Source organism: Bactrocera dorsalis, chromosome 2 (genome assembly GCF_023373825.1).
Source record: "Bactrocera dorsalis isolate Fly_Bdor chromosome 2, ASM2337382v1, whole genome shotgun sequence".
Taxonomy (NCBI): Eukaryota; Metazoa; Arthropoda; class Insecta; order Diptera; family Tephritidae; genus Bactrocera; species Bactrocera dorsalis.
The window spans coordinates 86,718,193-86,745,522 of NC_064304.1; the positions used below are offsets into that span (position 1 = coordinate 86,718,193).

General features: G+C 33.9%; 6 protein-coding genes across 18 annotated transcripts in view; 4 read left to right on the forward strand and 2 right to left on the reverse strand.

Annotated features, from left to right (window-relative positions):
- The first annotated feature begins 614 nt into the window (after nucleotides 1-614).
- On the forward strand, nucleotides 615-2,638 carry LOC105223323 (chromatin assembly factor 1 p55 subunit). The gene is made up of 3 exons (XM_011201027.4): nucleotides 615-947; nucleotides 1,005-1,562; nucleotides 1,616-2,638. Exons 1-3 carry the CDS (start codon nucleotides 926-928, stop codon nucleotides 2,323-2,325), a joined length of 1,290 nt encoding a protein of 429 aa, XP_011199329.1. The 5' UTR covers nucleotides 615-925; the 3' UTR covers nucleotides 2,326-2,638.
- Nucleotides 2,639-2,764: 126 nt separating this feature from the next.
- LOC105223322 (protein arginine N-methyltransferase 1) lies at nucleotides 2,765-4,836 on the reverse strand. Its single transcript, XM_011201026.4, has 5 exons — nucleotides 4,686-4,836; nucleotides 4,252-4,608; nucleotides 3,848-4,164; nucleotides 3,600-3,787; nucleotides 2,765-3,531 (listed from the first exon to the last, which is right to left on the reverse strand). The coding sequence occupies exons 1-5, from the start codon at nucleotides 4,693-4,695 to the stop codon at nucleotides 2,838-2,840; spliced, it is 1,566 nt and encodes a 521-aa protein (XP_011199328.2). The 5' UTR covers nucleotides 4,696-4,836; the 3' UTR covers nucleotides 2,765-2,837.
- A 211-nt stretch (nucleotides 4,837-5,047) lies between these two features.
- LOC105223321 (28S ribosomal protein S10, mitochondrial) lies at nucleotides 5,048-5,973 on the forward strand. Its single transcript, XM_011201025.4, has 3 exons — nucleotides 5,048-5,203; nucleotides 5,263-5,534; nucleotides 5,603-5,973. Exons 1-3 carry the CDS (start codon nucleotides 5,195-5,197, stop codon nucleotides 5,856-5,858), a joined length of 537 nt encoding a protein of 178 aa, XP_011199327.2. The 5' UTR covers nucleotides 5,048-5,194; the 3' UTR covers nucleotides 5,859-5,973.
- A 119-nt stretch (nucleotides 5,974-6,092) lies between these two features.
- LOC105223320 (uncharacterized) lies at nucleotides 6,093-8,704 on the forward strand. Its single transcript, XM_011201023.4, has 5 exons — nucleotides 6,093-7,025; nucleotides 7,094-7,279; nucleotides 7,342-7,426; nucleotides 7,504-7,659; nucleotides 7,761-8,704. Exons 1-5 carry the CDS (start codon nucleotides 6,775-6,777, stop codon nucleotides 7,890-7,892), a joined length of 810 nt encoding a protein of 269 aa, XP_011199325.2. The 5' UTR covers nucleotides 6,093-6,774; the 3' UTR covers nucleotides 7,893-8,704.
- Nucleotides 8,705-8,814: 110 nt separating this feature from the next.
- On the forward strand, nucleotides 8,815-9,665 carry LOC105223319 (D-aminoacyl-tRNA deacylase). The gene is made up of 4 exons (XM_011201022.4): nucleotides 8,815-8,970; nucleotides 9,032-9,122; nucleotides 9,176-9,411; nucleotides 9,474-9,665. Exons 1-4 carry the CDS (start codon nucleotides 8,928-8,930, stop codon nucleotides 9,638-9,640), a joined length of 537 nt encoding a protein of 178 aa, XP_011199324.2. The 5' UTR covers nucleotides 8,815-8,927; the 3' UTR covers nucleotides 9,641-9,665.
- Nucleotides 9,666-12,620: 2,955 nt separating this feature from the next.
- The window catches only part of LOC105223317 (microtubule-associated protein Jupiter), a 202,801-nt gene continuing 188,091 nt past the window's right edge, over nucleotides 12,621-27,330 (reverse strand). For 4 of the 13 annotated variants that reach the window (XM_029549127.2, XM_029549124.2, XM_029549126.2 and 1 more), the window contains 6 exons: nucleotides 22,624-22,757; nucleotides 21,332-21,364; nucleotides 17,176-17,436; nucleotides 15,546-15,563; nucleotides 14,882-15,388; nucleotides 12,621-13,918 (listed from right to left, as the gene is read on the reverse strand). In XM_029549127.2, coding sequence (XP_029404987.2) covers nucleotides 13,782-13,918; nucleotides 14,882-15,388; nucleotides 15,546-15,563; nucleotides 17,176-17,436; nucleotides 21,332-21,364; nucleotides 22,624-22,757 — 1,090 coding nt within the window. In that variant the 3' untranslated portion in view covers nucleotides 12,621-13,781. The remainder of the gene's footprint in view (nucleotides 13,919-14,881; nucleotides 15,389-15,545; nucleotides 15,564-17,175; nucleotides 17,437-21,331; nucleotides 21,365-22,623; nucleotides 22,758-27,330) is intronic. The other 9 variants (XM_019989275.3, XM_011201020.3, XM_011201021.4 and 6 more) reach the window with 5 other exon arrangements.

Consider the following 27,330-nt stretch of genomic DNA (forward strand, 5'->3'; position numbering starts at 1 on the left):
ACATATATCAACAACATTCAATTTTACAAGACCATTAATACCCGAGAGAATTTAAACAAGTAAGGCAACTTTTTGAAAAAGTTAAAAAAAATGAGTTATAGCGGCAGAATTCTGCCGAGTTGACAGTCCTTGGCTGGACAAATATCAGGGTCCGTTCCGGTTACGTAGACCCGACTGTCGTGGGGAAAAATAAAATGAGTCAAAGAGGTCGGTAGGAAATTCATTGCTAGACTACGATTACAATAAACAGCTGCGTCTTTCGTTCTTATAACATAGTTCAGGATATTGAAATCTTAAAAATATCGTGTGTAAACTTATATGAAAATAATTTATCATTGAGCTCTAATAATTAAATAACTTTTTTTAATTTTAAAAATTATTTTTTCCGCATGGCAATTAAATGTATTCTTTTAAGCATCTCCACGAAAAAATAAAAAATTGTATACGAAATATTAATAACAATATATGTTATATGCAAAATAAAATTGATTGGTCAAATTTTTAAAATTAAATTATTACAGCCTTCTATAGTGTGAATACAGCCTCATTATACCTTCCATGTGTGATTTATGTAGTTGGCAACGCTAACTCTACCGCTTTTTCGCATTAAAAAGCAACCAAGTTCGCTTGAAAAGTGCTTCGGCTTCTATATAATTCTTTTCATTTTGCTACCGGTGAATTTAATTTATACAAACGTTTATTAGCGAAATATATTAAATATTTCGACAGAATTATACTATTTACTGCATAGCATAATTTAAGAAATAAGTTAAAAGATTTGCAGATTCACTCTGGTAATTTGATAATTACTGCTAGTAGTTGCTTAAAAATTGTCTGCGTCGCTGCTATCGTAGCTTTCGCCGCTGTTGCTTTGTTGTTTTGGCGCCTTTGAGCCAACGCTAGCGGCGTGAATAATTTACCAACTATGGTTGACCGAAGTGATAATGGTAAGCAAATTTTTTTTGGATGCTTGGAAATAGAATTAAAAACATATACTTTTGTAGCTGAATCTTTCGATGATGCCGTTGAAGAGCGCGTCATTAATGAAGAATATAAAATATGGAAGAAAAATACACCATTTCTTTACGATTTGGTAATGACACATGCATTGGAGTGGCCTTCATTGACTGCACAGTGGCTGCCGGATGTCACTAAACAGGAGGGAAAAGATTATTCTGTACATCGTCTGATTTTGGGCACCCATACTTCGGACGAACAAAATCACCTCCTCATTGCAAGCGTTCAATTACCCAGTGAAGATGCTCAATTCGATGGCTCACATTATGATAATGAAAAAGGCGAGTTCGGAGGCTTTGGATCTGTTTGTGGGAAGATAGAAATCGAAATTAAAATCAATCATGAGGGTGAAGTAAATCGTGCACGTTATATGCCACAAAATGCATGTGTTATTGCAACGAAAACACCATCAAGCGATGTGCTTGTCTTTGATTATACGAAACATCCTAGTAAACCCGAACCATCCGGTGAATGCCATCCTGATTTGCGATTGCGGGGACATCAAAAAGAAGGTTATGGACTATCATGGAATCCAAATTTAAATGGTTAGTAAGAAATTCAATATTTGTTTTGCAACTAATTTAGATATTTTGTGTAGGCTATTTACTGTCTGCGTCTGACGATCATACAATCTGCCTTTGGGATATAAACGCCACACCTAAGGAGCATCGGGTTATTGATGCAAAAAATATTTTCACCGGTCACACTGCAGTCGTGGAAGACGTTGCCTGGCATTTGTTGCATGAATCACTTTTTGGTTCTGTTGCTGATGATCAGAAACTTATGATCTGGGACACACGTAATAATAATACGTCAAAACCATCGCATACGGTGGATGCCCATACGGCTGAAGTAAATTGTTTGAGTTTTAATCCCTATTCTGAATTTATTCTGGCAACCGGTTCTGCTGATAAGACAGTGGCATTATGGGACTTGCGCAATCTCAAATTGAAACTACATTCCTTCGAGTCGCATAAGGACGAAATTTTCCAAGTACAGTGGTCACCGCATAATGAAACAATTTTGGCTTCGTCTGGTACGGACCGTCGACTACATGTATGGGATCTATCGAAAATTGGTGAAGAACAGAGCGCAGAAGACGCCGAAGATGGACCACCAGAGCTATTATTCATTCATGGCGGTCATACCGCTAAAATATCGGACTTCTCGTGGAATCCAAACGAACCGTGGATAATATGTTCGGTTTCGGAGGACAACATAATGCAAGTATGGCAGATGGCAGAAAACGTATATAATGACGAGGAGCCCGAAATACCAGCATCTGAATTGGAAACAGCCACCGCATAACTGATTCTAATTATCGTGTTTTTATAAATTACAAGTTTTTTAACTACTGTTTTGAAATACTACCTATGTCAATATCCATACGTGTGGGAAAAATGATATATACTTTCTTTTATAATTATTTTCTGTTTATAAATAATATGTATGCAGTTTTAGTAATTTATTTGTTCTGTATTAGTATGCAACGCTCATCTATTATTACTAGTAAGTTAGACGGTGAGCGCGCATTGTCTCAAATATACACACGTACATATATATGCATGGGCACAGGCTGTCCAAATAAAGAAAATTACTATCTTACTAATGCGTAGAGTAATACGTTATTTTTTCAATAATTTGCTAAAGGTTCTTATGTTTCACACAAGCGATTTAGTTCGTCTATATCTTGAGAAGAGTCGAGCCTTGTTCAATGGGGTACAGAAACTAAATGGAGGTTTGGAGATTTCAAATGTCATTCAAAATTTATTTTTAGTTTTGGAAATATACAGATGTTTTCAACATTCTCGCTTAAGAAATTAATCTAAATAGTAGGTGCATTTATTTCCAAATGCTTCAATTGTTATGTCCAGTGAACGAGCGCTATTCCGACTACGGCGACACACAATGTTGCCTTTGACAACATCTCCAATTGCTATTTTTTGCGTTTTCTCTAGAAAGAATACAACTTGTTTCCAATGCGTTGGTTTACTTTCAGCTGAGGTGCTAAACATCACCGGCACTGGAAGGTCGAAATATGTGTCAAAGTAGCCCACAAACGCAGATAATTCACCACTCTTGATACATTTGAGATTGAACGAATAGGTGAAGTTTGAATAATTCAAATCGACTTTCAGTAGATTCAAGTCGGCTACCATATTTGGTTCAGTGAGAATATGCTCGGCATCCACCACATCGATGAGTGGTTCATGTAGTACCTCTTTGCGCATATTTGACATATTTAGACCATACACATCGTCCCAGTATGTCACGTGATCTTTGTAGAGCGACTCACTGCCATAGCCAGCAATGCTCATTGTACAACGATTTGGAAGCAGTATACCTCCCGGTTTTAGGTGTGTATCACGCGCATAAATTACACTGTCCAACATTCCTTCAAATAGCAGGAAATATCCCATCCACTCTGATATTATAATGTCGAATTTTTCCTGTGGTAGATTTGTGTCTTCCAAGCGTCCCTTAACCAATGTAACGTTGTTAATATTATTTCGCCTAAAGGAAATACATGATCCATACATATATAAATATATTGTAATAGAGATCATTAGCAAATGTCTTACTTCACAATATCCATTGCATTATATATAATATCGGAGTTATCTATACCAACGACACATTTTGCTCCGGCCTGCGATGCGAAAATTGAGAGTACTGAGGTGCCGCAACCAACATCAAGCACGTCCTTGCCATTAACAAATTCTTTATTCAGTAGTAATGCATCACGATAACTTGTCGTTCGAACTGTATCCTTCAAATATAAGAATTCATCAATAAAAGCTAATTAAGAACAGGCGCTTTTTTCACTTACGGACAGCATTTCATGGTGTATTCCGAAATGCGCGTAGCTACTGAAATAACTGCTATCAGCTTCCAATGAAACATATGCTACTGAATTGGGTGATTTTAATTTTCTATTTCGCACATTCGTTGTTGGTGTTGTTTCCTTATCCAGTAGTCGTTGAAAACTTACACGCATTTTTGCCATGTCCTCTCTTGCTTGTTCGAGCAAAATGTCTTGTTCTTTAACCTTTTCTTGTAAAGAATTTATTGTAGATAATAAATTTTTTTCGTTTGCGGTAGCGCTCTCGTTACCTATCACAGACGCCTCAGGCATGTCGTCATAATCTTTAGAGGTGAAACATATATTTGAATACTATATATATAGTATATATATGTATATATTAAGCTGTGTAATGTATTATTAATAATTACCGTAACTTAGCCATGCTTCGTACTCTTGAGGTTTTAAATATTTTTCATCATTCCAAAATGGTATATCGGCTGCTAGGACTTGTTTTGCCGGTACATTCTCGCAACGTATACAGTTTATCAACTTAATAAACGCATACTGATCCATATGGAACTTACTTTTTAATTTTTGGAAATCAATGCTGTGATCTTTCTTTAAATGCTCCAATCCTATTTCTACACAATTTAATTGCTGTTCACAAAATAAACAATGGACTGGTTCCATCTCCATATCAGCTTCGCTGAAATCGTCATCATCGCTACAACTATCCCCATTGGTACAAGCATTATTGTGCTCCTCATCAACAAGCTCAGGCATATCTAATTTGAAAGTGTAAACGTAACATTGTTCTTATATTTTAAATATTTGTGTATAAACATCTTTAAATTGTAGCTACCTTGATCCATCGTAGTATTCAAAAACAAAACAATTGCACGTGCTGCAAATACGGGTGTGCACTAGGCAGTAGTTGCCAACTTTTTATGTAGATGATTAAATAATTTTACCCCGCATGAAATTTATTTTTTATTAATAAATTGTCAAGAGTTTTTAATTTGTTAACAGTTAAAACGCATCTGCCTAATTTTTGATTCAATTTGTTCAATTCGGCTATTCTAATATAAGCATATGAACATTTTATTACTCTATGTCAGCATAAAAATTATTTAAAAATTATAAAACGAATTTGTTTTTGTCTTAACCACTAAATGCATGTTACGTCAGACATAAGTTTTAGATAATTTTCTTTAATGATAAATAATTTACTTAAAATAATAGCGTGTGAACAAGTATTTATAAACAAGCAAGTGCTAACCCAAAATATAAAAAAAAATAAAATATTCCCAGCTGATTGGCTTACATAACCTCTTCCGCTCTTTCCAAAACAAACTAAAATCATTTGGAATCATGATATCGGTGAGCATATAAAAATAATTAAAATAAAATAATAAATAATAGCTTTTCAACCCTTACAGGCGGTACGGAGTTTGTTATTGGAGCGTGTCTCTGTTGGGTTATCCCTGCCTCGTATTACATCGGTGCTGTATAGCACAGAAATCGCTGGCAGCAGTGCGGAGCCCATTCAGAATATTACAACTCCTGCTATTAATGAAGTTGCCGTCGAGAAAGATAAACTATTTAGTAAATTAGAAATTGAGTTGCGTGGAGTTGACCCAGCAGTGCTCAAAAGTTATGCCTGGTTTGCAACGACGGCGGCGAACCACTTAAATATTGAAGTAGGCAAAAGGTGCGCATACCTACACATACAATTTTACCTTCATAATATTTTATTTTTTTACTTGCCAATATTTTCAGTTGGGCTGAACGTAAGGCACATCACGATCGTTTGACTCTACTAAAATCGGTGCACATTTATAAGAAACATCGTGTACAATATGAAGTGCGCACTTATTTCCGTTACATGAATTTTCACAAAATGACGGGTTCAACACTAGATACCTTCCTCGAGTACATTGAACGCAATTTACCTGAAGGTGTTGCTTTAAATGCAACTAAAACTGAATTGCAAGAAATTCCTGAGCATTTGAGGGAGCCACCAAGTGAAGTTTAATGTATTTGAATTCGAATTGTTTTAGTTATTTAAACTTTGTTTACAAAATATAATATATAATGAGCTCTTATTCCGTTAATTATATTTTGCATATATTGTAAGAACAAACAAAATATTTACGGTGTTTTATATTGTATCTAATAGGAAAATCTCGCTTGTTCATCAATTATTTTCATTATTTTCTTAGCAGAGTATATTAAGCTCGCCACTATTTTTGTAACACACAAAAGGAAACATCGGGGATCATTTTAAATAAATGATCAGCGTGTCGGACTGAGTCGATTTATTCATGTTCGTCTGTATATAATTGAATTCGTCCGTCAATTTGTCGGAACAACTGAACGATCAAACTCATGTCCTTGTATTGGAATCTTATTATTTGGCAAGGTATCGTCCTGAAATTTGACAGCCAACTCCACAACCTCCAAACATCTTGATAAAATTGGACATTATAGCATATATTTTTCATTTAAAAAAATCAAGATATGGTACAGTGCTTTTTATACCCTTATTTTGCTATGGAAAATGCGCCTATGAAAGGCATTGTCAACTACATAAATAGCTGCTTTTGTAGGAGTAAGTGTATTAATAATGAATGTGTTATCATAGAGAACGGAGTGGGAGACTTGGTACGATTTAAAATCAAGCACTTGTGAACTAGTTCAGAAGTAATTGAATTTAACACATGTTGTTAATAAAGTGCTGTAGAGAAAAATACAAATCTATTGATAAAGGCGGCTTATCTCAGAGGCATGTTTTTATATTTATTAACATAAATTTAATAATACATTGCAATGACTTCAATAATCTGAAGTTTATGGCGATCAGTAGCGCTTTAGTTATTGCAGACGTTAAGACGTTAGCTGCAAGAAAAATTCAGTAAACTGCATTTTGATAAAAAATAAAAACATATTCCATGCCAACAATCAAAATGAGATTCTCAAAAACGCGTGCTAGTCGTTTAAGCCAGGTTAAATTATTGGCAATTGCTGTATTGTTGCAAACCATTCGGAAGGCTGAGTGTTTGTATGAAGATACTATTTTGAACTTTTTGGAACAATTACGTGTTCGCATGTGTCATCCTATTCCACAGTTAGGATTGCCAGCCTTGGATCCTTTTCAAATTCACCATGTCGAAACAGAAATTAATAACAAATACTTAGTAGAGTAAGAACATTGTTTATGAAATGTATACTGTTCTATTTTACTAATCGGGTTATACACAATATTTGCAGTTTCACCGGCTCTGTCACTGATTTCAACCTGACAGGATTATCCGATTTTGATATAGACTTGCGTATTTCTACAATACGAAAATCAATAATTGATATTACTTTACCAATGACAGAGTTTAAATCCATTTACACTGCCAAAGGATCTTTGGCTTATATATTGAATTTGAGCGGTGATGGCAATGCACAGTAAGCGGTTATAATATTTTAATTGTAAGGTTTATATAACTTTGATTTCTTTTTATTACTAGAGCACATATAAAACACTTAAACTTGCAAATATCATTTAATTTGGGCATCGGAAAATTCCTTAGCATACGAAATTTGAATATTACGGTAAATTGGTCAACATTTTAATTTAATTTTTATATTTATATGTCTTTATATACACATATTACAAAATTGCTGCGTAGGTCATTGTCGGTGAAATATATATGGACTTTGAAAACTTGCTCGAGGAGGAACGAATAAATGATTTTTTCCATGCTTTAGTCAACGAACTAGGCTTGGAACTATTGGGGGATCTTTGGATTGATGAAAAAGCCTTGTCAGAGCAATATATACAAGAGGTAATATTTACATATATACATACATATACTAAGTATATGATTTGACATGGTTATAGCTCCTTCGTTCGATCGTTTAAATAACGTTCCATTTTCATTTATAGCGCATTAATACTTTTATTGGTCAATACACTCTATCTGATATTTTAAAGATAATTGGGGACAGCGGTGAGGGCGAACCTATATTTGATAGTGGACCCCCAGGTGATTGCAAGGATGATATTACCTTCAATTAAGCTATTATCGAAAAAAACTTGACAAGACTGAAATAGCAAACAAAAGCTTGGTCATAAATTCCGCTATGCAACGCACAATATGCAAGATTGTCCGCAACCTTTATAGTACATTTTTTTATCTACTTAAGATTATTAATCTTTAAAAATCCGAAAGTATAAAACGGTGATTAGATTATATGTGAACGCTATTCTTAATGGAATTGTTATTATTTTATAGTTCAATAAACATTTTTATTATCAATTTTGACCACCTACCGTTAAATCACGTGTATGCATCTATAAAATATTTGCAAACAGATCGAAATTATTTCGAAAAGATTAAAAATGTTGAAATTTTGCGATTAAAAATACGTTTGAATATATTTACTTACGATACAGATGTTGTTGTTGTAGCAACATATTTATTTACGAGAATTTTATGTATTACTAGTTTTTTTATTGCAGCGGCGTATTTATTATACCCTGAAGCGTTCTTTATAAGATAGAAATTCTGGTTCGACCCGTTTATGTAGAACAGCGTGTAGTGGTGTTATTATCCAATAGTTGGCATATTTATGAAAAGTTTTTAGGAATAAATTAAGTGGTTGTATTTGTTCGTCAAGTAGCCGGCATTAAAGGAAACTGTTTATTTATAATTATGCCTTTAGATTTGAACAAGCACATTGAACGCCAACAACTCCCCCTCCCAATGTAAAATATGCATGAAAAGTTTTATTTATAAATACATTGATGCCAATAAAGTCGCTATATCAAGAAGCTAATACATGTATATTAATTATCAACTTATGCATTATTAAGCAAATTAAATAAGTATTTTAGTTGACACATATAAATTTTCTACCGGATATAGATTTATGCTGTTCCGGTAACTAGCAATTAACAGTGTAGAAATGTCATTCCTACTTCGTACTGTACATATGAAAATTAATTAGAATCAGCTGCTTTGGAGTAAGCAAATATCAGCTGTTGGTCGTGCATTCAATTCCGGAACATTTGAATTTTATACATTTTTTGTTATTAGAAAACATATTATTAATGAAGGCGATAATACAAAGGGTTTCTGCCGCAAAAGTTACTGGTATACATAATGGTATAAATGTAAAATATTATAATGGCTTCCAAATCATACAGCATTTCAGTTGGCGACGAGCTTATTAGTTCCATTGGACGTGGTCTTTGCGTGCTCGTGGGTATAACACATTCGGACACAGAAAAGGATGTGGAATATATGTAAGTCTGTTCTGGATCGTTTAAATTTATTTTATAAAACTTGATAATTATAGTTCACGCAAACTGCTTGCTTTACGTTTATTCGAAGACACGGCGGGTAAACGTTGGCAGAAAAGCGTCAAAGATGAACAATTGGAAATATTGTGTGTTTCGCAATTTACACTCTATCATCGGCTTAAAGGAAATAAACCTGATTTCCATTTAGCTATGCAAGGTGATGCGGCCCAAATGTTGTACAACTCATTTCTTAAACGTTTGGGTAAGGATTATGATGGGGCGAAAGTTAAAGGTTTGTGCGCTTTAGTTTGTATTTATGTATATAAATAAGACAATTATTTTTACCTATTGCAGACGGTAAATTTGGTGCTTACATGCAAGTTCACATTCAAAACGATGGTCCTGTTACTGTTGAATTGGAATCACCCGTGGTAGATAGTAAAGTTATTAAAGATTCTCAAACAAAAGTGAATAATTGTAATGAAGTAAAACAGCCTGAATCTACGGACATCGATAAATAAAATTTCTAAACATTTATTTAGGAAATATCGTGCATTTGCAAATTGATTACTATTTTTTACAGAAAAAATTAGCCGGGGGCACAGGGGTACTCACATTCTGTAACTGGGGAGTTGAAAAGTTTATGTCCGATTTTGAGTATTTTTGGACGTGAGATCACATAACTTAAATTCACTTTGTATGCAAAGTTTTATTTCTAAAACGTCATTTTGACTCTTGATTTATACACTGTAAAGTCAAATAATCAGATGGAAGTTATTTTTTCATAACATAAGAATGCTGGGTAATATTACGCTCCAAATTTTTTAGAAATTAGTTGAGTAGTTACTAACATAAATATAGGATTTTGCTTCATCTTCTAGCTTATACATGTATTTAGTCACTCATCGCTTTCTTATTTTTCGAATAACGGCATTTTGGAGGTGTGGCAGTGGTCCGATTCTCCCCACCTGCAATACCGGTGTTTTTATTGCGACAAGTTTCATTTTTTACACTCTTGCAGCATGTTGCTACAGAATATAATAGTTTTTTTTACCTAACTAAATCGATTTAGATATAGAGTTATACATATATCTATATATATAAAAGAAAGTCGTGGTAGTTACACCATTTATGACTCAAGAACGGCTAAACCGATTTGGCTGAAAATTGGTGGGGAGGTGGCTTAGAACCAGGGTAAGGATATAAGATACTTTTATGCCATTATGTTAAAATTCAATACAATTCATAAATACAAAAATTATTTTCAAATCATAAGCATTTGTTAAAAGTTCATGTAAGAATCATTTCAGAAATTTAGTAATTCAAAAGTAGAGAGAAATAAGTAAAAATTTTAATATCCATACCTGCTTAGTATATGGGCTATATTAACTGTGCTCCTGAACCTGCTTAGTATATGGGCTATATTGACTGTGCTCCTGAACCATGCAGTTTTTTTAGGACAAACTCGTAAGCTATATTTAATATCGCAACAAAAAATGGCATTGTCAAGGTATTGCGGACACTTTGCTAGATTATGGGCGAAGAACACAAATGCAGTCATAACCAGCCAAACATCTAGCGGAATAATTGGAGTGTTGAGAAAAAGGTCTATTAAAGTTTGAGATATATAACTAAGGCGCAATGTCGTTCATTGTGTGATAATAGTATAATATGTCTGTATGTTAATTTATTGAATTGGGTCAATATTTCCCTTAGCCCCCATATATGTATGTACATAATAGAATAATTTTCGAATTTTCGGCTGACTTTATAAGTGAGTTATCTTAATTAATGTTTTTATTTTAACGATACATCTTTCAACATCCGGTCGACTTTATATATTGTTGACGGTATGTGAGGTACCTTAATGCAGCTTTTTTTTATCTTCTTCAGCTCCTCCTTCGATGCCGTCTTTATCTCGTCAAGAGAAGCGTAACGCCGTCCTTTCATGGGCCTCTTCAGTTTAGGGAACAAGAAAGTCACAGGGGGCCAGATCTGAGGAATACGGTGGCTGCGGCATCATTAGTGTATTGTTTTTGGCCAAATAATCGCGCACAAGCAACGATGTGTGAGCAGGGGCGTTATCTTGGTGCAAAAGCAAATTTTTGCTCTTCCCCACATCTGGGCGTTTCTGGCGGATTGCTTCGCGTAAAATGCGCATAACTTGCAGGTAATATTCCTTATTGACCGTTCTTCCCCGTGGCAAGAACTCATGATGCACCACGCCTCTGCAATCGAAGAAAACTGTCAGTTACGATTCGCGATACTTTTTGAACACACCTCGTATGTACATATATAGTATGGTCAATATCATCATATCGTTTTGCAGCCTAATTGATTATATTAAATTTAGTCTCTTCTTTTGAGTTTATGTAACAAATATCGGATTTGAGGGTAATTTGATGTAATGCAAAATATCGGTCAATTTATGTTGCAGCACACCTTACAACATTGTAACTTACCTCATTAATCTCATTAATAACAACAACAAATGCTTTTATTTTAAGTGAATTTTCAATATACGAAATTTATTAAACAAATTTTGTTTACAATTTTTTACAAATGCGTTTTGTTTTAATGTAGTTTTCGTGTGTATGTGTATGTGTGTATATTATACGTATGTTTAATGTTTATAAATGGTATGTTATTTTTAACTCATTTCATTATTAATTTATTACAATTAGTTATACAACTATATGTGTATATATGTATGTATGTTTGAAGATGTGTTGATAAGAATATCTAACTGTATATTTTAACATGCTTTTAAAAATTTGCGTAGTATAAATAATTTTGAAAAAACTATATGTATTAAAGAAATGCAATTTTAGAGTTTTGACAAAATCAGAAATCGTTACAAGTTATACTAACGTACGTTGTAATATGTATAGATTTTTTCTTTTCAATTTTGTTTGTTTAAACATATGTAGATGTATCGTTTATATAGATATAAAATATATATATTAGGAGAACATAATTATAATTATGATTTAAAATAAATGAATGCAAATTATAGGCATTTTAATGTTTAATTAATTATGTATGTATGTATGATTTCAAGTATCGTAGAAATGAATGCTAGTGGTTATATGAATGCATGTATGTGTGATGGTATGAATGATGTTTTATTACATACATCCGTTTGTTTTTTTTTACGATTTTTTGTTTTTTTTCAATTACGATGTAGTGATTAATATTTTATAATTCATTGTTGTTCTAGCTTATTATTCTTCAGTTCATCAATATTGTTGTGACTGATGTTGGATGCGGGTGGATTTGGTTATGTTGGGTTTTGTGTCTTTCACACTTTTTGTCTTGGTAGATATTTAGAAGGGCGATACACTTCGGCTGGAAAATACAAAATCTACGCGCCAAGTGTTGTGCTGGCGCGCCAATATCGTATTTTTAAGATACTGCTAAGAGACGTATGCGTTTGAACTGTTGTTGTTGTAATTATTAATGTTTGTTTTTTGACGGACAAACTGCAGCTTGATTGAGCAAATATTTTCTTTTTTTTGGTTTTTGGTTTTTTCTTTATAATTTCTAAAGCAACATCTGTTAATCGTCTAAGCCGACGTCGTCGTTTTTTAAGTTCGTTGAGTTGTTGGTATGAGCTGCAGTTCGTTGTTGAGCACTTTTCGTACACGCTAAGGTTGTGTGTGTAGTATTCAGGTGATGCAAATGTAAATATATGCGACATGATAATGATGAATTGCAAAAGCTCTGAACAATTTCAAAAGCTTGAATTTATAATTGCAATTTAATGATGATGCTGACTTTGCTGATAGTGAGGGTGGCGGTGATGTTGGTTGTGCGGTTGTTCGTACGAAAATTGCCAAATGCCATGCAGGTTTGTGTGTTTTCTCGCTTTTTTAGTTTTGGAAAATTATAGATTTTATGCTCGAGTGCATAAATCTCAATTTTGCTATGCACATTTGTTACTTGTAGAGTAATTGCTGTCCGTATTAACCACATCTATGCAATTTTGCTCAAATATTGCTGTTAATTTTACTTCATAATCATTTGCATGTAAATTGTATTGATTTGTTGTTGCTGCTTTATTTTGTTTGCATTTCATGTTCGAATCGTCAATTGTCAGCCAGCCAGTTTCTTTCGTTGCAGGTTTTGGGACCACAAATTTTCAAATAAATTATGTTTGTATTACTACTTTTCGCTGTATAACACTTGTTATGTGTGTGTGGTAGTGTGTATGCATGTATATTTTTTTATTTTCTGCTTGATTAGCTTAAATACTAGTTATTTTGCATTCTCTTCAATTCTTTATCGCCTTCAAACTACTTTTATTATATTTAAATTTTTGCTCTTAAAATGTTTTCTCGCTACCTGGTTAGTAATATATGAATATCCACCGCAACTCTCCACCCATCCATACATTCATTTCATTCTTCTTTTAAAAAAAAGTGAAGGACATTTTAATTCCTTCAACGGCTGTTGTTATCATTATGTGATTTGCTGATGATCAATTAGTTAATTTTAAGATTTTTTATTTTTGTGTTGGTTGGTTTTTGTGTGTGTGTGTAATATATTTGCTCTTTTATTATCTTTTTTCGGTTTCATCACTTCATCTCAGACCCTCGCTTCTCTGTTGTTGATTTTTTCCCAAACACGGAACGAACAATACACAGGCGATAAAAACTTGATTTACCAGAGGCCTGAAGAGAATCCACCTGGTGGAATGCGATTCTTATTGATGACCTGATTGGCACCATTCAGGGTGGGCACCGCGTTGTTGAAAGAATTGCTGGGCTTGTAACCCTCACCGGTGACGGGATTACCATCTAAATGTAAATAAAAATGAAAAATAATATATTAGAAAATATGTAAATTATAAATATTTAAATTTAAACTAACGACTTTGTCATAAAAATATATTAAATATTTATTAATTTGAGCAGTACTTATCAAAGTATTGGGAAGTACTGGAGAGGTATCAAAGAAAAAAACCAAAGTAATTACATTAAATTAGCATTACTAAGTATTCATTGCAGTACTTTGCATTAAATAAAGTGTCATAAAAATAGGAAGTAACTATTTATTTCCTCTAAACTCTCTACGTGCACTAGTGTATGTGAGATATCGGTGGTGTGGGAGATATGTACATATATGTACATATGTTGCATTTTCGTTATTGTTAAGTATACCATGTATTAGAGGACAATTCTGCATAACGAGGCGTAGCATAGAAAAATTAAAAATCAGAATAATCAGTCCGATCTGAACGATTCAGACAAATCAGTCAATATCAGTATACTCCTGTGTGTTAAATTACATTTGGGTATCTCAAAAAACTAATTTCCTAAAAAGCTAAAATTCGTCTTGAAAATCGCTGACTCAGTTTTAGTTGAGGCGCGTCGAGATAGTGTATTAACGTGAGGCTTTTCGTTGTTTGCTGAGCGACGATCAGACTTCTTTTGTAATTGCATAATTACATCTGTCAAGGTTTACTCATTCGGCTGTGGTGGCCATTATTTTTATATGCGAATGGCTTATTTCATAAATAAATCTAACACAATATCCTAATTAAATATTTTCAATATTGACCAGAAATGTTTCACCTACATATTTTGAACCTTAAGTGGCATATCTTTCTATTTGTAAAGGTAATATGTACATATTTGTGAAAGCCTAAACACTCAATATTGAAGTTCTAATTAATTACTATTCTAACTTTCTACTTTTTAAATGCCCCAAATAACTTTGCCGCTACAAACTTTCAGAAATTATTGCCCAGTCACGCGAACCTCTACGATCCTTTGGCTTTTTCGGTTTTATGCCTCCAACACCATCTTCGCCCAATCCCAAACCGGTAATCGGATTGCGTGGCGTTGGCGCTGGTGGTACGCGGTTGTCACACGGTTCCAGCACTTCTTGGCGACCTTCTTTGCCGGGTTGAGTTTTCGTAAACGAATGTGGATTGTCTGAATTTGTGCCTATTTCACGACGCGTTTGTGAAGCGACATCGCCAGCGCCCATATTGCTATGCTTTGACGCTGAACTGAAACGTTGAGCATGGTCTGTGGTCGGGACTTTTGAACGTGATGTGGCTTGAGGATGTTCACTTAATTCAGAACGTGCTGATAAATTGGTGTCTTTTACAGTTACTCGAGAACGTGCGGACAAATCACTGCTGTCAGTTTGTTCTGACGCTTTAGGCTCGCATGGCAAATCTATGCTTAATTGTGGCGTATTGGAATTGGGTGGCGAACTTGATTCCGGTACAGGGAGTGGTGGACATGCTTCATCCGTTTCTTTTTGAACAGGTGATTTTAGTTGATCGGATTTTGAGTGGATTGGTTTGTCGGGAAGTGCAGGTGGCGTAAAGGGATATTTATAAATTTAATAAAAATCCATTGAGCTTTTGAATTTCTGTTAATTGAGGAAATAAAACAAAATACGTCTACTTACTGCTCATTTTGCGGAAGACTGATTGTTGAGAGTGAGTATTAAGTGCGTTCGACAAAAAAATGCGGCGTGCAAAAATGGACGAAGGTACACACAAATCAAAAAAGTTTCTTTTCTTATATGTATGTTGCTTTTTAGCTATTTATATTTAAAAATATATGCACAATATGTATTGTAAAATATTTGTATTTTATTTTGTAAGATCTGCAATTAATGACAAACAAAATAATATGATTTTATGACTTTTCACAACAAAATATTTGATAGCTTAGACCTTTTATCTGCTTTATGAGTTGAAAACCAATGTTTCTGAAATGTTTGTGAGTGAAGTTCTGTGTAGGCAGTGTACGTACAAATTAAACCACGTATAAAATATTGAATGTGTAGAAGTTCACGCAAGTGAAGAATGTTCTCTGAGCGCCATTCACTTGGGAGCGGCCAGAAATGGTCGGTCTTAAAGCAAGTATCCTCTGGGTAGAAAAAACACATCCGTTTGTAGGCGAGTTATATTGATAAAGCGCATCATCCCATCCCAGAGTTGTGCGCTGGGTTTGGGACTCGTTCAGTAAAAAAAAAATGAAAAGGACACAATAGCCTTGGGTGAGAGACAATCGTTCTCATGGCAATCACTGCAAACATATTAAGTATTACGATTTAAGTGCATGCAGCTGGAATGTTAATTAGGAAGGTGCCGTTGCCCAGCTGGCTGATGTCTTCGTAAGAGTAAAGGCTGACATCATCGCCGACCAAGAAGTGTGTTGGACCGGACAAGGATTAAGCCGAGTAGGGCATTTACTAGAGTGACAATATAATTTATTTATTAGAGTGGCATATTCGGTGGTGGTGGGAGAGAGTCTCCGTTGCCGAGTCCTGGCATTCACCCTGGTGGATTAATGTCTAGCCGGAAAAGAAGGACTATGCAACCAAAAATGTTTGCTATGAGCGCTTAGAGTGCACCTAAGAGAGCTGTCCCGCCACGTTGTGAAAATTGTGCTTGGCGACTTAACGCCAGGATGAGCAAAAAAGGTATCTTGGCACAAAGGTCGGTAAATTCAGCCTCATTGATGAAACATTGTTATCTGTAGTACTAGATTCCAGCATAGAAAATTTCAACAAACTACCGGCTGTCTCCGGATCTTCCGGTAATAGACGGAAGACATGTCTCCAGTGTTTTCAAGTAGAAGTGTTACGTTGGAGCATTGGGCCATAGTATGTGCTTTTCGACTGATAGCTGTATTATTATGAGCTATGTTAATTGTCTAACTTAGATTAGAATTTTTAAATATTTGTGAAAACTGCTGCTTTACCATAGTCAAAATGCTCCAATCGTGAGTCCCATAATACCTAGGCAGTCATCGTGAAATCCCATTCAAACGGGATACTGAATATAACACGACACATATTCCTATTATAACGTTATACTACAAATAATATTTGAAATGAAGAGTATAAAAGTATTGTCAAACTAACATCTGAGCTATTGCTATATTAATATGTTATTCTTATTAAAGTTTACAAAAACCTACTGAAGCGTAAACTTGTCCTAACTTACTAATCATTGTTTCACTAAATTTAAATACATAAATATAAGTTTACTATATACTTTAGATTAATAATCTGTTTATTTGCTCACCTAATTTTGAGACACCGTTCATCTTCAAGTTTTCAGTGGACGATGATACCGAGGACGATGTCGAAGTGGACACTGAACCACCTTTGCCATTGCTGTGATGACCATTACCGTTAGCCAACAATTCTTGGGCGGCCTCAGTATTTGAACCAAATGGAATGCTGCTCTTCATGTGATTCCTGGCGGGAGTATTTGGACGTTCTGGTTCGCCGAAAAGACGCTGATAAGAATCAACTTTCTGTTGTCCGCGACGTGGCTGATCACCTGCGTGTTGAAAAAGGAGAAAAATTGGAAGTGTTCGTTTGTTTTTTTACGTTGCATTTATGTGTGTGTGCAAACGAAGTCCACGACATAGTGTATGTGGGCGAAAAAACAAACAAAATGAGAAATTAGATCAAATATGCAAGATTGTTGGCAATATTATGTTATATAATGAAATTGTTTATATGCAATATGTAGATATGTATGTAAGTAAGTAGTAGGATAAGTAAGTATGTATATAACATATATTTTTATAAAAGGTAAAAAAGGAAGTTAAAGTGATTCACAATATTTTACAACATAATTTTTATTGTAAGATTATTTGTATACATTATTTAGGTTATATAAAAATATATTATAACACGATTATTGCATAAATATGTGTATGGTATGTACATAAACGTTTTTAATATTTTTTTAGCGGCAGCTGTGACTAAAAATTACTTATTACTGTGACACATAACGGAGGGAGTGCAGGTGTTGTCTAAACTGTGAGGTCATTAGAGACGCATTATTCATAAGTAAAATTTAAAATCACAAAAAAAAAAAATCTTTACACTCGCATCATCACTCGGAGAGCATACGTTTTAACAAAGTAAGTGAACCAAAAAAAAATATATATTTTTACAAACATATACTTACATATGTATGTACCTAGTATAATACACATAATAATCCAAATAAGAAGATAATACAAATTTAGCACAATGAAACAAAAAATTACAAAAATAAGAACCGAAACTATAATACCCTTCATAGGACTTGAGTTTGACAGGTCAGTTTGAATGGCAACTATATGCTCTATTGGTTCAAATTGAGTATATTGTTCAAGAGATTGTAGGTAGTGATGCTTTAGCCAATAACCTGTTCAAAATTCCCCAAAATATTTTGTCAAAATACAAATTTTTCCATACAAGAACATGAGTTTGATTAGTTTTTGTTATTATTGTAGCGATAGAAAACACTCCTGAAGAAATTTCCAAATGAGTTCCGGTTACTTAAACTTGGCTGTCGTGAAAACGGATGAGTTTGATCGTTCAGTTTGTATGGTAGCTACATATGTACATATATGCTAAGTTGAACGATTTCGGCGGTTTCGAGAAATGAGCAGTTACTTGAGGATAAAAAAACGTGTGCAAAAATTCAGATCGATTCTCAAAAGACTGAGGGACTAGTTTACGTATAGGTACACAACGGATATAGCTAAATCGACTTAGCTCGTCATGCTGATTTATGTATATACTCGTATATACTTTATAGGGTAGGCGACGGTACCTTTTGGGTGTTACAAAGCTTATGACAAACTTTATACACCCAAATCAGTGTAATAATAATCCGTCTAATGCTTGAAGGCGAATTCACAATAATCAACACTAACGAACTAAAAAATTACCGGATTGCAACTGCTGAAGCAGTGTGAATCTGTCTACGATACTAGTTTTCTAATTACTAATATAGAAGTCTTTTTAGATTTTTTTGCTTCTTTCTTAGTAGTTTTTCAGCTTTTTCGAAATTTCTGACTTTTTTCATATAAAAAATTCTCTCTTGGGTTTTTTGGATTCATTAAGCTTTTGAGTTAGGTTCGTTTTAGCTATTTATCAGATTTTCATAATCACAAATTTCCAATCTATTTTCAAAAAATGCCAAATTTTCTTTTCAATTAATTTTTAAGAAAATCTAGATGAATACACAGTAATACTCAGCAAGATAATAATAATAAGGAAGTATTTGAAATGTCGCTGTCAACTCATGTTTACATATTAAAGTTTTTTGATTGTTTCAGAAGGGCATATTATTTCCTTTCAACGATTTTGCAACTTTTCTTTTGAGTTTAGCAGCTTGACTAATTTGAAAAAAAGGCAATAATAGTTCAAAACCTATAATTTCAGCAATGCTAGTGGATCGTCCAACAAGCTGCGCTTAGACAAAGCGTGGCAGATTGAAGGGCAACAACTACTATGAAACTGGCAATAATATACCATACATACCTGTTAATAGATATATGAAAGCGGATGAAATAGATTTTGCGGCAAAATTCTGGTGAATTATATTATATGAACTCAATGAAGCCTACCCTGAAGTGTGAGGAGAGGAGAATTGAAAAGTAGGAGTTGGAACCAATTTTAGCTCGATAATAGTATGTTATTCAAAGTATGGCATTAAAGGCATAGTAAGTGAAAATTATACATTCGAAATATTTCAGATACTTTTAGTTTAGTAGCCATCATAATTTACCGCTTACAGTTTGTTAGATATAAACTTGCATATAAGCTGCAATACTGCATTTCTATGAGTGGGAGGAAGTAAGAATTGCGATCGGAATAGCGAAAATTCCAATTTTATGTTTAGCGGCCATAATCCCGTTTCACCACAATTTTGTGATTTTTTTATGAGGCGCGTGCTACAAACCATGCCGCCGCATTACTGAAATTACAAGTAGTTTAAAAATGTTGCTGCTTCTGTCGGTCATTGCTGCCGCTCATTTCACTGTCATTGTCAAAGTCAGCGTTGCATTTTCACTCGCTCATTCAATCGTCCTAAGGCGGTTAAATGAGCGCGATTTTACGCCTTCGTTAGCGTGCGCATCGTTTAACGATTTAATGCCAATTACTGTCCACGTTAATTCCGGCAAAATGTTCGTGCAGTTGAAGAGACTTTTATAAGCTTTTTATTTATGCAGTCGTAATTTGCGGTTTTATTGCTAAATGCCTGCCATGCGCTTAAAAGATACACCGAGCCTGGTATTAGGAGTGTGTTTTGTGGAAATGCTAAATTATGGATCAGTTTACTTTCTACGCATTTGAGTGCAGTAGGACTGATTTAAGATTTGTTTTGAAATTTCTATATTAAAACAGTTATTTGCGATCAGTATTAAATCCTTCGTTTTGATTTCGATTATTTTTGCTTACAAGTAAGCGATTTGATATTGGGTTCCTTTAGATATACTACCATAAACCCAGCTATAAAATCTACAATATATCTTTACTTTCTAATAAAAAGCTCTTGTGTTTACTGGTAAAACCGGGATACTTTCGATCTTTGGGAAACCAAGATTTAACACTTTCAAACAAAAGCTAAACCAATTAAAAATAGTAAAGAAACTAGAATAACTCTGTGGGGGAAAAGGTCTTTCAACCGTATTGAGCTTTTGAGTTTATGGTATATTACACCTAAACATTTTTATAAACTTAAAATAGAGAACAAATTAAGAAATAAACCAAAAAGTTAGTATGCGTTTACGAAAAGGTTAAAAGTCTAAAAAAGTGGTCGTGAATTAAAAAAGTGTAGCCAAAAATAGTTACAAACGAAATAAGGCTGCAACTGCATATCAGTCTTTTAGACGTTTTGTCATTATGCGCTTTATTCAGCTGAATAGTATGATATTCAGCCATCATACATCAGAAGCTGAATAATGTGCTGAATACCGTAACTTTGAGCACTGATAGTTTTCTTCTATCAATTTCTTCAGCCGAATAAGCGCTGAATGACCGAAAATATTGTTATGCACTTTCAATGCTAAGAAAGTCCTTTGACAGCTTTTCAATTAAAATCATTTAAAAAACTCTCAACAAGTCGACCAACCATTTCGTTTGTCTATTTGTATTAATTAAAATTGAATGGGGTGGAAAATTTGGGATTTTAGTACCAGCTATGGTGTAACAAAGTTGCCGTTTTATATTTAAGGTTATGAACAAAATTTAAAAATTAAATATTATAAAAAAATATATTGCTTTGAACTATTGGAAACCCATTTGTGGTATAAAGGTGTTTTGGGTGGAATTATTTTCAACCAACAACAACAATAGTTAACAATAACAACAACGAATGGTAAACCATAAAGAAATATGTAACAATTAAAAACTTGATATGCTTTACAAAGAGAGAAATATTTAGGTACCAATGAAATAGAATCTGTGAGCTCCTTGTCGTACTGCAAAGGCATGAAGAAAAGAAATAAAGAAAAAACAAGAAAAAAATAAAATGTTTCACATTTAATTAATTGTTTTAACTTTTTAAGCTTTCTATGAAATTTACTGACAAAATATGAACAACACTTAAAAATTTAAATAATTAATTATTAAAAAAAATTAAAAATACTTTAGCATTGCAAATCGCATATTTACACAGCGCGGAGACATACCACAACAATATTGTGAATGACGTATTGAATATAGTAAGAAATTAAAAGCTAAAAATGAAATTCGTATTATATAAAAAATAATAAATCTGTACATAATTGACATATGTATGTATGTATGTAGCATAATTTATTAAGTTTATTTTACTATCTGAGGGAAAACTAGAAGGTTTATTTTCTTAAATGTGAATAGGAAAGCTTCAAAGCAGAGGAAGAAAGTTATACATATGTATCTATGTAGCCTAAAAGTAATATATAATAAAATGTATGTATATCATTATAAATGTCTATATATATGTATATATACAATAAAATCTAAATGTAGCTTGTTTGAGAAAAATTATGTATGTATGTGTGCAGTCTTATTTATATTTTTTTCCATAAATTTTATTTGTGAAATTTCTGAAAATTATCTTTGCATATTGGTACAAATTATATGGTAATTTATATAAATATTTACCTAACAAAAAAAATTTCAAATTATTTTATTTGCAACAAACAGTACACACTTACAAATATTAATTTCCACTTTAAATTTTTTAATTATCTATTTCAGGTTTTTAGCACACTTACGTTGGGTCACAAACTCGAGTTAAAGATTAGTGTTTATGAACGTCGTTCTAAAATCATCATATCTAGACGACGTTCATAAATACATAGAACTGTCAAAAAAATCAACCGGACGGCTAAAATTCAATTCTTGGCTAACTGTTCAAAACACTGAAAGTTTTCCACTCAAAAAGTCCTCTTTAAAGCGAGTGAAAGATAATATGTTTAAGGTTAATGAAATGCAGGTTTAATTCTGAACACAAAAATTACTAACTCCACTCGAGTTTATACCGCAATTTCAACGTAGTAGCATTAATTTATTATTATATTATATTTTTTTTTATATTTTATTCATATTTTTTATATTTTATTCATATTTTTATAACTAATATACTAATAACTAATAGACGAAGTTGATAAAAATAATTTAATATTAAAAGACTTACATAAAGTATAAATCTAAAATATAGTGCGGTTATTTAATGTGTTGTATTTCAACATACCGTTATTTTTGATAGCGCCATTTTTGTCACATGAGAAAATATTCGATTGCATGTGATTTTTCACGTTGCGTGGAGTTTGTGGAAGGTCACCGCCGAATATGTCGCTAGTGCCACCGCCTGGAGGCCTTAAGACCCTGAAAAGAAAAAAGAATTTGAATTTAATTAAACAATTACAATTAATATTAAATCATAATGTAACTTATTTGATTTCATTTAATGTTTTGAATTAATAAAAATTTTTAATAGCAAGTAATGTGTCGACTATATTGTTTCTAGACGCTGATAACTAGTCTACGAGTATGTCATGGTAAAAGAAAGGTTGGTAGATATCAAGATGTTAAAAATTAAAATGTAAAAATTCCAATTCTCATAGTTTTTAGGAAATTAATATTGTTTAGAAAGAAATCCAAAATCGAAAGCTATATTCACAATTCGCTTTATTGTATTCTTTTTTGTCTGTAAACATTTGTAGTATATTTTGTCTGAGTTCTTTATTTGGAGAAAATTTTTTGCTTCTGTAGACTTTTTATTTGTGCATTAAATTTTTAGAGATTTTTGCAATAATTTCGGAAATTTCTTGCTGTGACTATTTTTTATAAGGCCTGAGTACAGAAAAAAGTGGCTGAGGGATACATACGCAGAATGCGTGGTTGGATTCGTAACCAATTCGAAGTACATATTCGATCCAAGTGGCTTTTCTTCCCTACAAATGATACGAACTTTTCATCCGCAATGGCCGCAATGAGTTAAATGTTTCATCCCGATTAAGAACTTTTTTCTTTATTTTTATAATAATTAAAATAAAATAGTACAACAACAAGTAAAATATAATCATGCAAGTAGTGAAATGCAATTTCATGGCTTAAAATTATCGTAGTACATCTCAATGCACCTGTGACCGATCTTGAAGAAATCTTTACATATGCTTTGCTTCTGTGTGCGCCTGCATAAATTTTAAGATCGACGAAGCATGCTCTTCGGTTAATGAGTAATTAGCTCGACCGTAAGTATGGCAAGCTTTATGCGAGTCAGTGACCATTGCAAGTGGCCTAATGTGCTTGTTGCATTTAATTGCAGCGAAGAAAAGACCAGAACAACAACAGCAACGCAGAAAGAATAACGAGAAAAGGCAACAACTGCGCAATTACTATGAAATAGCTATTACAAACTGCAACAATAAGATGGTAAACTGATAGCGCTGCGAAATAGTGCCACTTACAACAAGCTTCACAAGTGAAATAATACAATAACAACAGCAAATAAAGGCAGTGAAAATAATAAAAAAAAATAGACCAAACTTAGCTGGCAATCAAAGGAACAGTGGTCGGCCAGCAACTTTATGCTCAAGAATTAAACAATCAGCGAAGCGTAGAAATGCAGTTAAATAGTTGATGCAACAGCAGGTGCATTTTGGCACTTCGCTGTTGCTTTTCTGCTCCTAAAAAATGCTCGACTTCTTACTTGTGGCTCCACCCTGCGGTGGCACCAATTCGCATTAGCAAAGTAAAGCGTGTGAGCAATATCAACATCAGCGGCGATTGCAACAAATAGCAGTAGCAAGCAACAGCAGAGGCAACATCAACAGCACCGGGCTGCAACAGAACGGCGCATCATCATTAACACCGCTACAACATTTGTGGTAATGACGATGACCAGCGCTGATGTTGTTGCCATTGGACTGCTGCTGCGAATTTTGATACCATCGTCGTCGCTGTTGTTGGTGTTGTTTGAACGGAAACTGTAGTTAATTTCATGGTTTTATGAGATTTAAGGCAGCGATGCGAATCCAGTAGCGCGTACAGGTAAAATTGTTGTTGTTATACACATGCAACTGTGCATTCAAAGAATCTGAACTAGAAAACCAGCATAATTACTGACACACACACATATATACCGACACTATTTAATTTTTCTTTGCAAACTGTGCAACACTGTGCTTTGCTTCCGCTTGAGACTGTTGTTGCAATATTGTCTGTTGCTGAATAATTTGATTATGCAAGCTGCAAGTTATAGATAATTCGAACATAACAATTTATGCGAAAGAAAATAATAAAAATTTTAAAATAATTTTATAAATAAGTAAATGGATTATTAACTGTTATAGCATCCGAGGACGTAGTAGAGTTGCCAATTATCGAAAAAATTTAAAATATTCAAAACATGTAACAAAAAATAAACGTTTATTTTTGAAAAACATGCATAATAGTTTGAACATAGTTGACAACTATCGGAAAAAAGTTTAAAATAATACAAATATAACAAAAATCACAGAGTTACCAACTATTGACAAAATTAAAAAACTACTAAATGTATATCAAAAATTAAGTGTTCCAAAATGCTATTTGAAAAGTATCAAATTACTTCTTCTTCTTCTTAATTGGCGTAGACACCGCTTACACGATTATAGCCGAGTTAACAACAGCGCCCCAGTCGTTTCTTCATTTCGCTACGTGGCGAAGCCAAGTCCTTCTCCACTTGGAGTGGATGTCTTCCTCTACCTCTGCTTCCCCCGGTGGGTACTGCGTCGAATACTTTCAGAGCTGGAGTGTTTTCATCCATCCGGACAACATGACCTAGCCAGCGTAGCCGCTGTCTTTTAATTCGCTGAACTATGTCGATTTCGTCTCATATCTCGTACAGCTCATCGTTCCATCGAATGCGATATTCACCGTCGCCAACGCGTAAAGGACCATAAATCTTTCGCACAACTTTTCTCTCGAAAACTCGCAACGTTGACTCATCCCTTGTTGACATCGTCCAAGCCTCTGCACCATATAGCAGGACGGGAATTATGAGTGACTTATAGAGTTTGGTTTTTATTTGTTGAGAGAGGACTTTGCTTCTCAATTGCCTACTCAGTCCGAACTTCAGGTTATGACTGTCAACAGTGACGTTAGTGCCAACTCGCGAGTGCGACGACTGTTTGTTTGATGATAGGAGATTAACACACTATAATAACGGGTGATTTTTTTGAGGTTAGGATTTTCATGCATTAGTATTTGACAGATCACGTGGGATTTCAGACATGATGTCAAAGAGAAAGATGCTCAGTATGCTTTGACATTTCATCATGAATAGACTTACTAACGAGCAACGCTTGCAAATCATTGAATTTTATTACCAAAATCAGTGTTCGGTTCGAAATGTGTTTCGCGCGCGTGTTTTGTTCAGCGATGAGGCTCATTTCTGGTTGAATGGCTACGTAAATAAGCAAAATTGCCGCATTTGGGGTGAAGAGCAACCAGAAGCCGTTCAAGAACTGCCCATGCATCCCGAAAAATGCACTGTTTGGTGTGGTTTGTACGCTGGTGGAATCATTGGACCGTATTTTTTCAAAGATGCTGTTGGACGCAACGTTACGGTGAATGGCGATCGCTATCGTTCGATGCTAACAAACTTTTTGTTGCCAAAAATGGAAGAACTGAACTTGGTTGACATGTGGTTTCAACAAGATGGCGCTACATGCCACACAGCTCGCGATTCTATGGCCATTTTGAGGGAAAACTTCGGACAACAATTCATCTCAAGAAATGGACCCGTAAGTTGGCCACCAAGATCATGCGATTTAACGCCTTTAGACTATTTTTTGTGGGGCTACGTCAAGTCTAAAGTCTACAGAAATAAGCCAGCAACTATTCCAGCTTTGGAAGACAACATTTCCGAAGAAATTCGGGCTATTCCGGCCGAAATGCTCGAAAAAGTTGCCCAAAATTGGACTTTCCGAATGGACCACCTAAGACGCAGCCGCGGTCAACATTTAAATGAAATTATCTTCAAAAAGTAAATGTCATGAACCAATCTAACGTTTCAAATAAAGAACCGATGAGATTTTGCAAATTTTATGCGTTTTTTTTTAAAAAAAAGTTATCAAGCTCTTAAAAAATCACCCTATATAATATTTCTGAACGGAATTGCAAACTATCGGAACCAATAAAAAAAAATCGAAGATAATTTAATGCCAAATGTAATAAACTTTGCCCCAATTCCATACGACGTTTAGTTTTTTTTTCTATCCTGCCCGCCAATTAAGAAAAATCGTAAAAATGGAAAACCAAGAAATCGTGCGTCAAAGTTTTCGCTTTCTGCCCAAGCGCTCATATATCTGCTAGATGCTCAGTCACTACTTCACTTCTGCCCAAGCGCTCATATATCTGCTAGATGCTCAGTCACTACTTCACTTCTAGCTTCAACAATATTTCGAATTCCCATCTATAACTTTGAAGATATACATATTCTTACATAATTTAAAGCAAAAAAAAAAAATAATTAGATTTTTTGAAGCTTATAAAGCAGGCCCAAACTAAATTAAAGTAGTGAGGAATGCATTGAGAAAACTGAGGTTACTTTACCTTCTTATTTAATAAAACTTTCAACTAATCAAAAAGTGCTTAAAATAAAGTCTAATGACTTTTTAAAAGGGTTTTGCTTAGTTTGTTGGTTTAATTGGTGGCACATACAAACCAAATACCGGTTAGGGTTGTTAATTTTGTGGCACTAATTACCATTTTAATATCGGGGAATGATAGTGAGTCATTACCAAATTTTAATAAACCTTATCTCATGAATGAAATTATTCATACAATTGACTTTCATTTATTTCACCGAAAAAGGGGAGAAATGACGGAAGTTAAATAATAGCATAAAAAATCACAAAACTGTTTGTTTCTTCGCCTGTAGAACAAATGTATAGACACATAGCAGTTTTCG

What these genes read in the sequence shown, in the direction of transcription:
- LOC105223323 (XM_011201027.4), top strand. Translation starts at nt 926, where the DNA reads ATGGTTGACCGAAGTGATAATG. An exon ending in GGTTGACCGAAGTGATAATG is followed by an intron (nt 948 to 1,004) that starts GTAAGCAAATTT and finishes ATACTTTTGTAG; the next exon opens with CTGAATCTTTCGATGATGCC. An exon ending in ATGGAATCCAAATTTAAATG is followed by an intron (nt 1,563 to 1,615) that starts GTTAGTAAGAAA and finishes TATTTTGTGTAG; the next exon opens with GCTATTTACTGTCTGCGTCT.
- LOC105223322 (XM_011201026.4), bottom strand. An exon ending in CGAAGCATGGCTAAGTTACG is followed by an intron (nt 4,165 to 4,251) that starts GTAATTATTAAT and finishes TCACCTCTAAAG; the next exon opens with ATTATGACGACATGCCTGAG. An exon ending in AATGCAATGGATATTGTGAA is followed by an intron (nt 3,532 to 3,599) that starts GTAAGACATTTG and finishes TATTTCCTTTAG; the next exon opens with GCGAAATAATATTAACAACG.
- LOC105223321 (XM_011201025.4), top strand. An exon ending in AATATTGAAGTAGGCAAAAG is followed by an intron (nt 5,535 to 5,602) that starts GTGCGCATACCT and finishes CAATATTTTCAG; the next exon opens with TTGGGCTGAACGTAAGGCAC.
- LOC105223320 (XM_011201023.4), top strand. Translation starts at nt 6,775, where the DNA reads ATGCCAACAATCAAAATGAGATTCTCAAAAACGCGTGCTAGTCGTTTA. An exon ending in AATAACAAATACTTAGTAGA is followed by an intron (nt 7,026 to 7,093) that starts GTAAGAACATTG and finishes CAATATTTGCAG; the next exon opens with TTTCACCGGCTCTGTCACTG. An exon ending in CAGAGCAATATATACAAGAG is followed by an intron (nt 7,660 to 7,760) that starts GTAATATTTACA and finishes TTTCATTTATAG; the next exon opens with CGCATTAATACTTTTATTGG.
- LOC105223319 (XM_011201022.4), top strand. Translation starts at nt 8,928, where the DNA reads ATGAAGGCGATAATACAAAGGGTTTCTGCCGCAAAAGTTACTG. An exon ending in TTCTGCCGCAAAAGTTACTG is followed by an intron (nt 8,971 to 9,031) that starts GTATACATAATG and finishes ACAGCATTTCAG; the next exon opens with TTGGCGACGAGCTTATTAGT. An exon ending in GAAAAGGATGTGGAATATAT is followed by an intron (nt 9,123 to 9,175) that starts GTAAGTCTGTTC and finishes TGATAATTATAG; the next exon opens with TTCACGCAAACTGCTTGCTT.